General features: G+C 36.4%; 2 protein-coding genes across 3 annotated transcripts; both read right to left on the bottom strand.

The window, feature by feature from the left end:
• Window positions 1–620: 620 nt before the first annotated feature.
• LOC140785457 (probable amino acid permease 7) lies at window positions 621–3,362 on the bottom strand. Its single transcript, XM_073133278.1, has 7 exons — window positions 3,204–3,362; window positions 2,848–3,081; window positions 2,662–2,755; window positions 2,309–2,523; window positions 1,763–1,896; window positions 1,438–1,665; window positions 621–1,332 (listed from the first exon to the last, which is right to left on the bottom strand). The coding sequence occupies exons 1-7, from the start codon at window positions 3,271–3,273 to the stop codon at window positions 931–933; spliced, it is 1,377 nt and encodes a 458-aa protein (XP_072989379.1). The 5' UTR covers window positions 3,274–3,362; the 3' UTR covers window positions 621–930.
• A 1,381-nt stretch (window positions 3,363–4,743) lies between these two features.
• On the bottom strand, window positions 4,744–11,785 carry LOC140787490 (probable amino acid permease 7). 2 transcript variants are annotated; one of them, XM_073136430.1, is made up of 7 exons: window positions 11,442–11,785; window positions 11,098–11,334; window positions 9,882–9,975; window positions 6,433–6,647; window positions 5,823–5,956; window positions 5,495–5,722; window positions 4,744–5,381 (listed from the first exon to the last, which is right to left on the bottom strand). In XM_073136430.1, exons 1-7 carry the CDS (start codon window positions 11,533–11,535, stop codon window positions 4,980–4,982), a joined length of 1,404 nt encoding a protein of 467 aa, XP_072992531.1. In that variant the 5' UTR covers window positions 11,536–11,785; the 3' UTR covers window positions 4,744–4,979. The 2 variants fall into 2 exon arrangements, with proteins under 2 accessions (XP_072992531.1, XP_072992532.1); XM_073136431.1 differs by lacking the exons at window positions 9,882–9,975; window positions 11,098–11,334; window positions 11,442–11,785 and adding exons at window positions 6,788–6,881; window positions 6,980–7,213; window positions 7,333–7,492.
• Between the last annotated feature and the right edge of the window lie 237 nt (window positions 11,786–12,022).

Below are 12,022 nucleotides of genomic sequence, written 5' to 3'. Positions count from 1 at the left end.
ACTCATTGGTTAAGACAGTAACTATCAAGATCTCTAGTTTTGACATTTGTTTTGGACCACAATCCTGCTAGCACCTCTATTTCAGTTTAGGATATTCATTTTTTTTTATGGGTCAAAAACTGAAATCAATCGAAATTGAAACTTCAAAGCATGGTTCAATAATCTTTTTGCACTCTTATTATCCTTGAGAAACAAACTACTTTACTATAACTGAGTTCCGCCCACTTCTCTGAAAAAAAATAAAGAATTAACTTGGTAACATCACCATACATATAACCTGCTTTCATGTTGTTACTTATTTCCTTCGATTTGAGCAATTTCTTGTTACTCCTATCAATATTTTGTAACAAAGGGACAAAAGAGACACAGGTTTCGGGCTTAAGACTTGGTTCGTATTGGGCAGTTGTTTTGGTGCAGTACATGGACAATGTTTAAAATATCTATAACTTCCATATACTTGCACAAAATTCCAGCATGAGAAATATATTTGTTTACTAATGAGTGGCTAATTATTACTCTCTCTCTCTCTCTCTCTCTCTCTCTCTCTCTCTCTCTCTCTCTCTCTCTCTCTCTCTCTCTTGAAAGAAGGTGGATATTAACTTTGCTCTTGGAAAGAGAGAGGAAAAAAGAAGCCTTTGTTTCTCTATCTTGGACCATTTATATATTAGTGTCAGCGGAATCCAAGTATGTTCACAAGCTGAAATCTATACTTTAATGCTGTGTAGCATGCCCATATAGCTTTGGTGGGCTTAGCTCAAGCATCAATAGACCCAATTGAGCTTATATAGTAGACAACACGTACAACAAATGCTGGTTACACGTATAAGGTGTTGATTCACAAGCAGTCTACTAGTTTGCATTGAGAATTGGAGGCAACACAAGTGGTAGGTTACTAAATACAAATGCAGAATTGGGTGTTAGATTGAGCTTCTAGCTTAGCTTCTCACTGACAACTCCTTCCACAGAGCCAACAAAGGCAAATATGCTGACAAGCAAGCATGCAACACTGAAGGTCTGAAGAATGATCCATTTCTTTGTCCAGGTTTCTATCTTTCTCTGCACAAAGTACATCTCCACAGGGAAGTAGATGGCTAAAGGCCAGAAATTGAAGGCCCCAAGCAAACCCAACACCTCATTGAAGTAAGGGAAGAACATGGCAAGCCCTGTAGTGGATGCAACATAGATGGTTCTGAAACATATCCGGAGGAGATTAAATCTGTAAGCTGGTAGGAATGGCAACTTGATAGTGTAGAAGGTTTTCACAGATCCATGGTTGGGGAACTTCTCCGAGGACCACCTGTCTACAAATGAGAACACTTGTTGGCTAAATACCTACAAAGCATCATAAAAGAAATTTTTTTTTTCCCAGTAAGTTCTTATGAACAAAGTAAATATATAGAGAGAGAGGTAGATAGATAACTTTTTCGAAGAGTTTACTTGATAAGCACCAATTAGGTGAACAACAATGCATGCATTGGCGAAGTCAATGAGCCAGAATGGTTCATAGAAGCCAAACCCTGTGAGGAGGTTTCCTGGAGTATCATTTCCAAAGGCAGCATAGCCAAAGCAGCCACAGCATAGGTAAAAGAATGTAGTGACGAAAATGGAGATCATAGATGCTTTCTTCATTGTTTGATTCTCGGGTGGCGGTGACTTCAGCGTATCCTTTATTCAAGTTTTTTCGGGGGGTTAAAATTTACTTCTTGGCAGAAATGGAAGAAAATTATTCAGATGCAGTCTGTGGAATCAGAAGTTGATATACCTGTATTTCGAGGAGAATTATGGAGTATGGGTAGGCAAATGCTATATCTCCAAGTGCTTGAGAAATTCGCCATGTTTTCCTCACTGAAGATGCCAGAGGAATTCCTCCAATACCTCCTTTGATGCTTCCATTGGCTGAAATTGTTACAGATTTATTGAAGTTCATAATAAGAAAAGGTATCAGAGTCCACTGCTTTGTTGACTTTTCTCCTGGATAAGCCTTATAATTCACATGAAGTTGCATATGTCTGTCAACAGACAATTACTCAGTAAGTTGTATGCTTATGAACATGAACATGTAAATATATTTCCTTAAATCTCATTATAGTAGTAGAGACATAAATATATGTAGTCCATCTTATTATTCACCATGAAGTTATGTACTTTCATGATCCTTTCACTATAAATTTTCCTTTGCCCTAACAGTCAAAGTTCCAATACTTTATCGAAAGAGCTTACAAATATGTTAAAATCTATAATTTAAACTTATTAATCATGTATGAACAATTAGCAGAGGTCATGACTAAGGAAGCAATCTGAACAATACCAATCACTTTGGCGATGCCAAGAGAGAATCCGATAAAAGAATAGGAGAATGACATAATTGCCGCCATGACAGAAAGCCATGCCATGTTGTGAAAATCCGGTATCTGGGAAAGCACTATCTGAACACCTCCAAACATCAGCATGTAGAAGCTATCTCCATATGCACAAGGAGCCTTGCCCCCTTCTTTGTGATAACAGTCCGATTTCTTAATCGCCCTATGAATCACAGATACATATAAATAATTAAGAGAACATAGCATTAACCATCTTACAGATGATGTAGATGATAAAGAAATTATTCTAGTAACACTTAACACTAGTTTTGATTGCTTGAAGTAGTGGTAGATCAAGTACCTCATACTAGTTGAAGTAGTGATTGTATATGCAATAGAAGTCCCATACAGGCTGACATATTGAACTAACCCACAAAACCATGTCTGCTTTTGGCCTGAATTGCCATGAAATTGTATTACAGAAGCTAAAGACTAGTAATTGGGTATAATATGTACATAGTGACAGTGAGAGATGCTGTGATACTACCAAGGTTTACTCTAACAGCATCCATGTAAGAGTGGTTCCTGGTTCCAGTGACTGGATGAGGAGACCTGTAACAATCTGAGAGCAGGAAGGCAGAGACATAGGTGACAACAGAAAAGCAAAGCATGGACACAGGTCCTGCAATCCAACCCAATTGTGCTGTGCTCCATGCGAGAGAGAGCACGCCGGATCCGATAACAGCAGTGATTATATGGGCTATACATGTCCACAGAGTTCCTGATTGTATTGGTGATGCCAAAAGTATTCAAAATTTAGGATGGCATAACATATTAACATGAGTAGATTGAAGGAATGGAACAGAAGGTGAGGAAAAGAAGTGAAGTGCATAACGGAATTACCGGATCTTAAAACACGTTTGTTGTCGTCCAAAGAACCATCAGTTAGTTCAACAGACTGGTAAACTGCCATTGCCTCAGTTGAGAAATTTTGGATAAGGAAGTAGGAAAAAGACCACCAAGATCAGTCTCTTCTTGATTCATCTATAATATTAATGATAGATCTATTAAGAATCTATCTTTATGTCATAATCCCTACCAATGTCTTTGGCAGACTGGTCACTGAGTAGATTAAAAGTTTGGCCTTATTATATCCCAGTCAAAATGTTTGGCCTGACATCACATCAGCAGCTAAGGAATTAAGAGGGCCAAACAAAGACAGGCATGTCTTCAATTGTGCCATTGTACCTCCTGGTCTTCCAACTCTCTAGAAAAAGATCCAGATTCTATTCATCTACATTTATGTTTCCTTGCACGACTTGCTCCCCAGATAAAGAGACTGTCATTTTTTTTCTTCACACTGCATTTAATTCTCCTTTTGTCCCTCTCAGAGCTTCAACAAAAAGAGATTCTAAAGAAATGATCATTCTCTTTCCTTCTTATTACTTTTCTTGTAAGAAAAACATTATGACTAGTTAGAGAAAAGCACTGGTTAGCAAGATATGAGTAAATCTAGGAGCTCATTAGATAATTAAAGAACAAATTAAGACAAGCATTATGCTCCCTGTCCATTCTAAAACGAATAGCCTTCTTCCAGTAGCTATTTTTTCTAAGAAAAAAAAAGAATTATGAGAAAAGAGTAGTAAAGCTTGCTTATATCAGCGGCCATAATTTCTCATCTTAAACGGTATGAGTAACTTGGGCATTTACAAAAGAATATGAACAAAAATTGACTAGTAGAATATGGCGAGAGAAACTGAGACCAGTGATGCTTTTTTCGTTTCATTTTTGTATCCTTCATTTGATCATAATTTGAGGTTTCATACTTCAGCGAATGAAATCAGAAAGAAGCATTCCGTAGAAGAACTTTCTCAATTACCTATAAATGATCACCTTTATTTCTAAGAGAACTTTTGAAGTTAATTTATGTAATTAATTACTATCCTAGAAGTCTAAGAGTCAACAAGACAAAAGGACAGTTGGAGAAGTCAAAGGGACGTAAAATCAAGCGTCATGAAGAATCTGAAGAGTATAGCAATAATTAAAAGGCGTTATCTATCCCAAAGAGTTATTAGAGACTCTAGTAAGAGTTATCTTTGCATCTATAACTACAGTGGACTATGAGTTCTAGAGGATCAAATTCTTTGCAATATCTTCTTCTACTTTTCATGAAGAAATCAAATAAAATTATCCTTCTCTATCACTTGTCTCTAACAAGGACTAGGGAATATGGCAAGGCAAATGCTATGTCTGCAAGTGCTTGTGAAAATAACCATGGAATTATGTTATAGAAATCATCGAGTGATTCAACTAAGTAGTGAGAGATTTTTGTGCTACTACTAGGCCTGTCAATCTAGCTTGTTCTTCCCAAACAACTCGTTTTCGGCTCGAATTCTTTGCCAAGATCTAAACTCGAAATATAAACGAACTGAAGACGAGAAAATTCAAGAGAAAATTCAATGGTTGAAAATCTTGGTTTCAAGCATCCATGGACCCAATTAAGTGAGTCTATACAGTAGACAACATGTACAACAAATGCTGTTTACTTGTATAAGGCATTGATTCACAAGCAATCTACTAGAGGGAGGAAAAAAAAACTCAAGATGACATTGAGAATGCCAACAGTACATGTGGTAGATTACTAAATACAAAAGGAGAATCGGATGTTAGATTGATCTGCTAGCTTAGTTTCTCACTGAGAACTCCTTCCACAGAGCCAACAAAGGCAAATATGCTGACAAGCAAGCATCCAACACTGAAGGTCTGAAGAATGATCCATTTCTTTGTCCATGTTTCTATCTTTCTCTGCACAAAGTACATCTCCACAGGGAAGTAGATGGCTAAAGGCCAGAAATTGAAGGCCCCCAGCAAACCCAACACTTCATTGAAGTAAGGGAAGAACATGGCAAGCCCTGTAGTGGATGCAACATAGATGGTTCTGAAACATATCCTGAGGAGATTAAGTTTGTAAGCTGGTAGGAATGGCAACTTGATAGTGTAGAAGTTATTCACAAATCCATTGTTGGGGAACTTCTCTGAGGACCATCTGTCTACAAATGAGAACACTGGTTGGCTATATACCTACATAGCATCATAAAATATTTTTCTTCTTGTCAGTAAGTTCTAATGAACAAAGTTGTATATATATATATATAAATATATAGAATGGAGTATAACTTTATATAAGAATTTACTTGATAACCACCAACTAGGTGAACAACAATGCATGCATTGGCGAAGTCGATGAGCCAGTATGGTTCATAGAAGCCAAACCCTGTGAGGAGATTCCCTGGAGTATCATTTCCAAAGGCAGCATAGCCGAAGCAGCCACAGCAGAGGTAAAAGAATGTAGTGATGAAAATGGAGATCATAGACGCTTTCTTCATTGTTTGGTTCTCGGGTGGCGGTGACTTCAGTGTATTCTTCATTCAGAAATTTTTTTTTATGGTTAAAATTTACTTCTTAGCTTAAATAAGAAGAAAATTATTCAGATGCAGTCTATGGAATTAGAAATTGACATACCTGTATTTCTAGGAGAATTATGGAGTATGGGTAGGCAAATGCTATATCTCCAATTGCTTGAGAAACTCGCCATGTTTTCTGCGCTGAAGATGACAGAGGAATGCCTCCAATGTCCCCTTTGATGCTTCCATTGGCTGAAATGTTAGAGATATTATTAAGAAAAAGTATCGGAGTTCACTGCTCTGTTTATAAATGCATGGTCCAATTTGGACCTGCCACTTTTATGGGTGACAATAGGTTCTAAGATGTCTTTATTTTGCATAAAATCTCCCAAGGTGTTTCTTCTTTGTTAGCTTTTCTCCTTGATATGCCTTATAATTCACATAAGCTGATCTTTACATAGACAAATACTTCTAGGCATGACAGCATAACCATTTTGAAATGATAAGAATAAATGGAAGAATACTTATATCTTAGCAAGCTGTAATTATTTATCATTAAGTTGTATATAGTTTGATCATAATATATATAGAGTGATTACTGGAACCATCTTTGAAGAAACAGTCAAATTTCTGATAGATAATCAAAAGAGCTTACAAATATGCTATCAGATGCCCATTAAAATCTCAAGTAGCAGAGGTCATCATAAAGGAAGCAATATGAGAAATACCAATCACTTTGGCGATGCCAAGAGCGAACCCGATAAAAGAATAGGAGAAGGACATAATTGCTGCCACAACAGAAAGCCACGCCATATCATGGAAATCGGGTATCTGTGAAAATACTATCTGAACAGCTCCAAATATCAGCATATAGAAGCTATCTCCATATGCACATGGAGCCTTGTGCCCTTCTTTGTGATAACAGTCTGATTTCTTAATCGCCCTACGAATTACAAACATATACAAATCATTAAGAGATCATAGCATTAACCAGCTTACAACTGATGTAGATAGATAAAGTAGTTGTTTTAATAACAATTAGCACTTGTTTTGATTGCTTGAATTTACTGTTGGATAGAATACCTCATACTAGTTGAAGTAGTGATTGTATATGCAATAGCAGTCCCATACATGCTCAAATATTGAAGTAACCCACAAAACCATGTCTGCTTTTGGCCTGAATTACCATGAAACTATGTTACAGAAGCTAAAAACTAGTGCTTGACTACTAGATATAATTGAACTGAGTGATAGTGCGAGATGGTGCGATGCTACCTAGGTTCACTCTAACAGCATCCATGTAAGAGGGGTTCCTGGTTCCAGTGACTGGATGAGGAGATCTGTAACAATCTGAGAGAAGGAAGGCAGAGACATAGGTGACAATAGCAAAGCAAAGCATGGATAAAGGCCCTGCGATCCAACCCAATTGTGCAGTGCTCCATGCGAGAGAGAGCACGCCAGATCCGATAACCGCAGTGATTATATGGGCTATACATGTCCACAGAGTTCCTGATTGTATTGGTGATGCCAAAAGGATTCAAAATTTAGGATGGCATAACACAGTAGATTGAAGGAATGGAACGGAAGGTGAGGAAAAGGAGGAGTAGTGAAGTGCATAATGGAATTACCAGTTCTTATAACGCGTTTGTCATCGTCGAAAGAACCATCTGTTAGCTCAAGAGAGTGGTGAACTGCCATTGCGTCAGCTCACAGTGAGCAATGCTTTAGCTACTATCCTTTGGATAGGGAGCAATATATAGGAAGGACAAGGGTGAGAGGTAGGAAAAGAAATGTAATTTATTATACATAATTGATATTCCGAATCTTTTGCTCTGATACCAATTTGTGTTAGTTTCCACATAGAAAGGCTTAGTCCCTTCTTGGCTTCTTGATTCATCTATAGTACTAATGATAGGTCTATTAAGATTCTATCTTTATGTCATAATCCTTGCCAATATCTTAGTAGACCAGTAACTGGCTGAATCAAAATTTGGCCTTATATCCCCTCAGATGAATGATTCATCCAATCACAGCTTCAGATCAGTTCATCAAGGTGTAGGCTCTCAGACCAATGAGCAGTATTACTGATCAGCAGCTATCCAAAAATAAGAGAGCAAGACAAAGAAAGAAATGTCTCTAGTTGTGCCATTGTGGACCTCCTGGTCTTTCAACCTTCTAGAAAAAGACCAGATTCCATTCATTGGCACATCTGTCTCCTTCCACAACTTGCTCCTCTCCAGTACTCAAACAAGAGGCTTGTCTTCTTTTTTTCTCACCCTACCAATAATTCTCTTTTTGTCCCTCTCAGAGTTGCAGCAGAAAGTAGTAGTAACTTTAAAAAGAGATTCTATACAAAAGATCATCTTCTTCTTCCCTTCTTATAATTACTTTTCTTGTAAGAAAAACCTCAAAGAGTATAGAATTGTTGAACAACCCACTGTGGAGTTGGATTTCTCTTACATACTAAATTGGTTTTAAAGATTGAACAAGAGCATGACTAAATCTAGGACCTCATATTAGATAGTTAATATATATATAAAATTCCCACAAAATATTCTACTCCCTGTTCTTCCTCAAAAGAAGAGCTACCTTCCTTCCACTAGCTGTTGACTAGTAGGAAAAGCCAGTGTATCTTCTACCTCTATCCAAATTCTCTAACAAAAGGCAAGAAGACAAAAGATGGACAGCCCAAAGGTGGTGGCAAGTAGAGAGTCTATTTATTTTGACGTTCAGGGTAGGGTGGACCGGTGGGTTCGGACGCACCGTTGGATATATATATATATATATATATATACAGTACATCAATCATATGTAATTGTACTTAAAAATTAGATACACAGGATTCACAGAATTGGAATGAGCACAAATGATATTGATGGGCATGATCTATACACCTCCACATAATCTCACTGTTTCACTCCCACATTTTATTTTTAATTCCTATAAACATATTCTAAGTTTTTTTTTTAACCTAACATTGACTAATAAAATAGACTGATAAAAGATTATTCCACTATTTTTTTTCAAAATAGTCCTAATTTAACCTCAAAATCTGGCTCCTTTTATTTATACATTAATATTTAAAAACTTATTGCATTGAGTTTTTTTTTTTTACGTTTATTCATTAAGAAAACTAATGGAGGCATAGATTAAATAGGTTTTCAATGATAATTTTGGGTGTTTTTTTTATTATTTTCCGAAAAATATATTGCAGCAAGCCCGGAATCATCTACAAGGCAGGTTATAGAATTTTCCTACATCTCGTGTATGCATTGCATTTACTGTGGGTGTCAAACTGTCATAGCGTGATCACTTAAAACACGCGAGCAGATTATAAGAAATTCCTACAACCTGAGCTGTATGTAGTAATATGGACTGCGAGGCAAGAAAGGGCCAGGCCAAGGCCAATGTGGGCCTCTCTATGGACAAACGCAATGCTCCAAAAATAAAGGCATTAATATTTATAGGAGACACAGCATATGCAACAGTAGATCTACTAAGTCACGGGTAGCTTATAGATAATAAAATCTTAATCTTTCATTTAAATATTTATTTATATTTTATTCGTGGGAATTGTTAAAGTTCCCATCAGTTTTTATTTATTTATTTATTATCACACGACCATTTGAGATTACAGTAGTTGCGCCTTACTAGTCACTTATGACCGATATTATGAGTTCCATTTTTTTCATAGATATTTAAGTTGTTAAATTTATAGTTTACACTTATGTATTTATAGATAACTGTATACAGTTATATATATATATATATATTAGATAGGGTCATAGGACTAATCTTTTTGTCTAGTCTTTAAAATTCTTATTTTATATGTAAATAGATTCTTAGTAGTTAGTAGGATCGAGCACAAATTGGCCACGTGAGATTAGTTTTAAAAACTTAATGGGCCTAACTATGCGGCCCAAATTGATTTCTTGGGCTGAGTTTATACTATGGATTCGGACCATCTTTCGGTATATATATCTTATTTTTTAGCGGAGTGGTTATATCTTGACGGTCTTTTTTCATGTATAAAAGATGAATTTGGTATACAACTATTACTTATATTTGCGTTTGACTAAAGTTTGTAAAAAAAAATAAATTAAACATAGTTTGTATTAATTCTTTTATCCTCTAATATAATAATTATGAGTATGATATATAAATTAGGCATATATACCTCATGCTGGTGGCAGATGTGATGGTGTATGCTATCGCACATCCATACAAGCTAGTCTTCTGAAAGAACCCACAGAACCACACACTCTTTCCTCCTACACCAAATATAGCAAAAAAACAAAATTAGTCCATGTACATACGTGTATGCATGTATGTATACTATACGACTCATACATGCATTGTGAGCACGTAGGCTAATTATAAGTTAACAAATAGTGGTAGGCTGATATGATTCGACCACTGGAGCATATCTTTTTCTGTGTGGTTGCAAAAAAATAGAAAACAAAAAGGAATACCAAAGTATTTCAAGTATTCTAAACTTCCAAAGTAGCCCTAGTCATGCAAACTTTATCATTATGGTTTTTGTGTCACACTTGGAAAATAGTGGAAAATGATGAGATGCCATTGTTCGGATGCTAGAAACTGGGGCAAGTGGTGTCCAACTTTGCACCTCTCTATCAGTTTAATAAAGTGCTACATATGGTTGGGTGAGATCATAAGCAACTAACATATGCCAAGCTTGTCACAAAAACTTCACTGATTGGAGTCATTTGGACATGAACATGAGTAGTGTCCATTATTCCTCTTATGAAGCGAGTAACTTTATTTCGATGGTAGATAACGATTTGACATGATAATGGGGTCGTTAAGGACTTAAAGTAAGTTTTTAATATATATGCATCTCCTGGGCAAATTAGGTGGGACCTTTTTAAGACTTTGATTAAACAAATGTTCATCTCCTCTAACTGCTTCCTGCAGTCGGGGATGCAGAGGATCTGCATCCGAGTGGGATATATCTTCTAGGAGGTGACATCAGGCACATAAAAAGTGTTGGGCCACGTCAGAGCACATCACTATTAAGTTTTTTTTTATTTATTAATATTTTGGACCTAATTTGCAATGCAATATAATCACTGCTACCTTCCTGTAGATGTGCACAATTTGTATGCTATCAAAAGCGTGTTAGTTGACAGGTTGGAGGTTATAACTTATAAGCTCTAATATGCTAAAATAAACCCATGTTAGGCAACAATGAAAAAGAATATGGTCATATTTCTCCTAAGCAAAAGATTGCTCTACAGAACATGTGAAATTTGGTCAAAGTTATATATATCTATAGACGATTTATTATGTAACAATTTAATTAGGCTTTTAGATTAATTGACTATCTAATAAAAAGGAAAATTAAATATAATACAAGGAGTAGAAATGATCACCAAGATATAGTTTCACAGCTTGCAGGTAAGAATGGTTCCTGATATGGCCATGCTCAGGATCAGGTGATCTATAGCAATCCGCAAGCAGGCTTGATTGGGTCACAGTGACTGCAGCAAAGATCACCAAGGCCAAAGGCCCTGCAATCCAGCCAAGCTGAGCCACACTCCATGCAAGAGATAGAACTCCAGATCCTATCACTGCTGTTATCACATGAGCAATGACAGTCCAAAGTGTGCCTAAAACCAAGATCAAAACATGGAAGAATTCTCAATACATACATATATATTTTCAAGATAAAGAAAAGTAGAGTTAAAAAGTATCAGCTGTAATTAAAATTACTCACCAGTTCTTACGACCTCCTCTTCTGATTCATCTGAATCCCTTGGAAGCTTTGGGAGAAGTGGAGTCTTCCTATCACCTCCTCCTCCTTCAACCATGGCTACTGGAATTGGGCTTACAATGGGAGGCTGTGAATTGTGATGTATACTTATTCCCTTTTGGATGCAGCTCTGACTAGGAGTTTGGATAAGCTAATTAGGCTTGGTATAAACTTGAGCTTGTATAAAATTCATTGACTGGAAATCCTCTCATGATTGAGAAAACTTTTAATCTAGCTCATGGTTTTGGTCTTTTGAGTGGTAGATACCTTACCTAATTGCAACTGATGGCAATCCTAGTTTTAGGCTTAAGAAAAGAAGGGCAATTCGTTTGATGTCATATATTCAGGTGGGTCCCTGATCAAGTTGCAAGAATTTCTTACAATCAGGGTACACTGCAGACCGATGATAAAAAGAGGTTATTAGATAATAGTAGATCAACTCATGTATATCATATGCGATATTTAAAGGTAAGAATAAACTAATCAGTTATTCTGAAAATTGCATTACAAGCAGAAGTACCAATACAATATATGACTGCAAAATA

The sequence above is a fragment of the Typha latifolia genome, chromosome 4, assembly GCF_019914945.1.
Source record: "Typha latifolia isolate L0001 chromosome 4, TyphaL0001v2, whole genome shotgun sequence".
NCBI classification, from domain to species: domain Eukaryota; kingdom Viridiplantae; phylum Streptophyta; class Magnoliopsida; order Poales; family Typhaceae; genus Typha; species Typha latifolia.
This window is presented reverse-complemented; position numbering and strand designations above follow the sequence as displayed.

Excerpts from the sequence above, each read along its gene's own strand:
- LOC140785457 (XM_073133278.1), bottom strand. The coding sequence starts at position 3,273 with ATGGCAGTTTACCAGTCTGTTGAACTAACTGATGGTTCTTTGGACGAC. Across the intron at positions 2,756-2,847 it reads TGCTGTTAGAGTAAACCTTG|GCCAAAAGCAGACATGGTTT; the intron begins GTAGTATCACAG and ends ATGGCAATTCAG. Across the intron at positions 2,524-2,661 it reads ACTACTTCAACTAGTATGAG|GGCGATTAAGAAATCGGACT; the intron begins GTACTTGATCTA and ends TGTGATTCATAG.
- LOC140787490 (XM_073136430.1), bottom strand. The coding sequence starts at position 11,535 with ATGGTTGAAGGAGGAGGAGGTGATAGGAAGACTCCACTTCTCCCAAAG. Across the intron at positions 9,976-11,097 it reads AGCTGTGAAACTATATCTTG|GAGGAAAGAGTGTGTGGTTC; the intron begins GTGATCATTTCT and ends TATTTGGTGTAG. Across the intron at positions 5,723-5,822 it reads TAATTCTCCTAGAAATACAG|AATACACTGAAGTCACCGCC; the intron begins GTATGTCAATTT and ends TTCTGAATGAAG.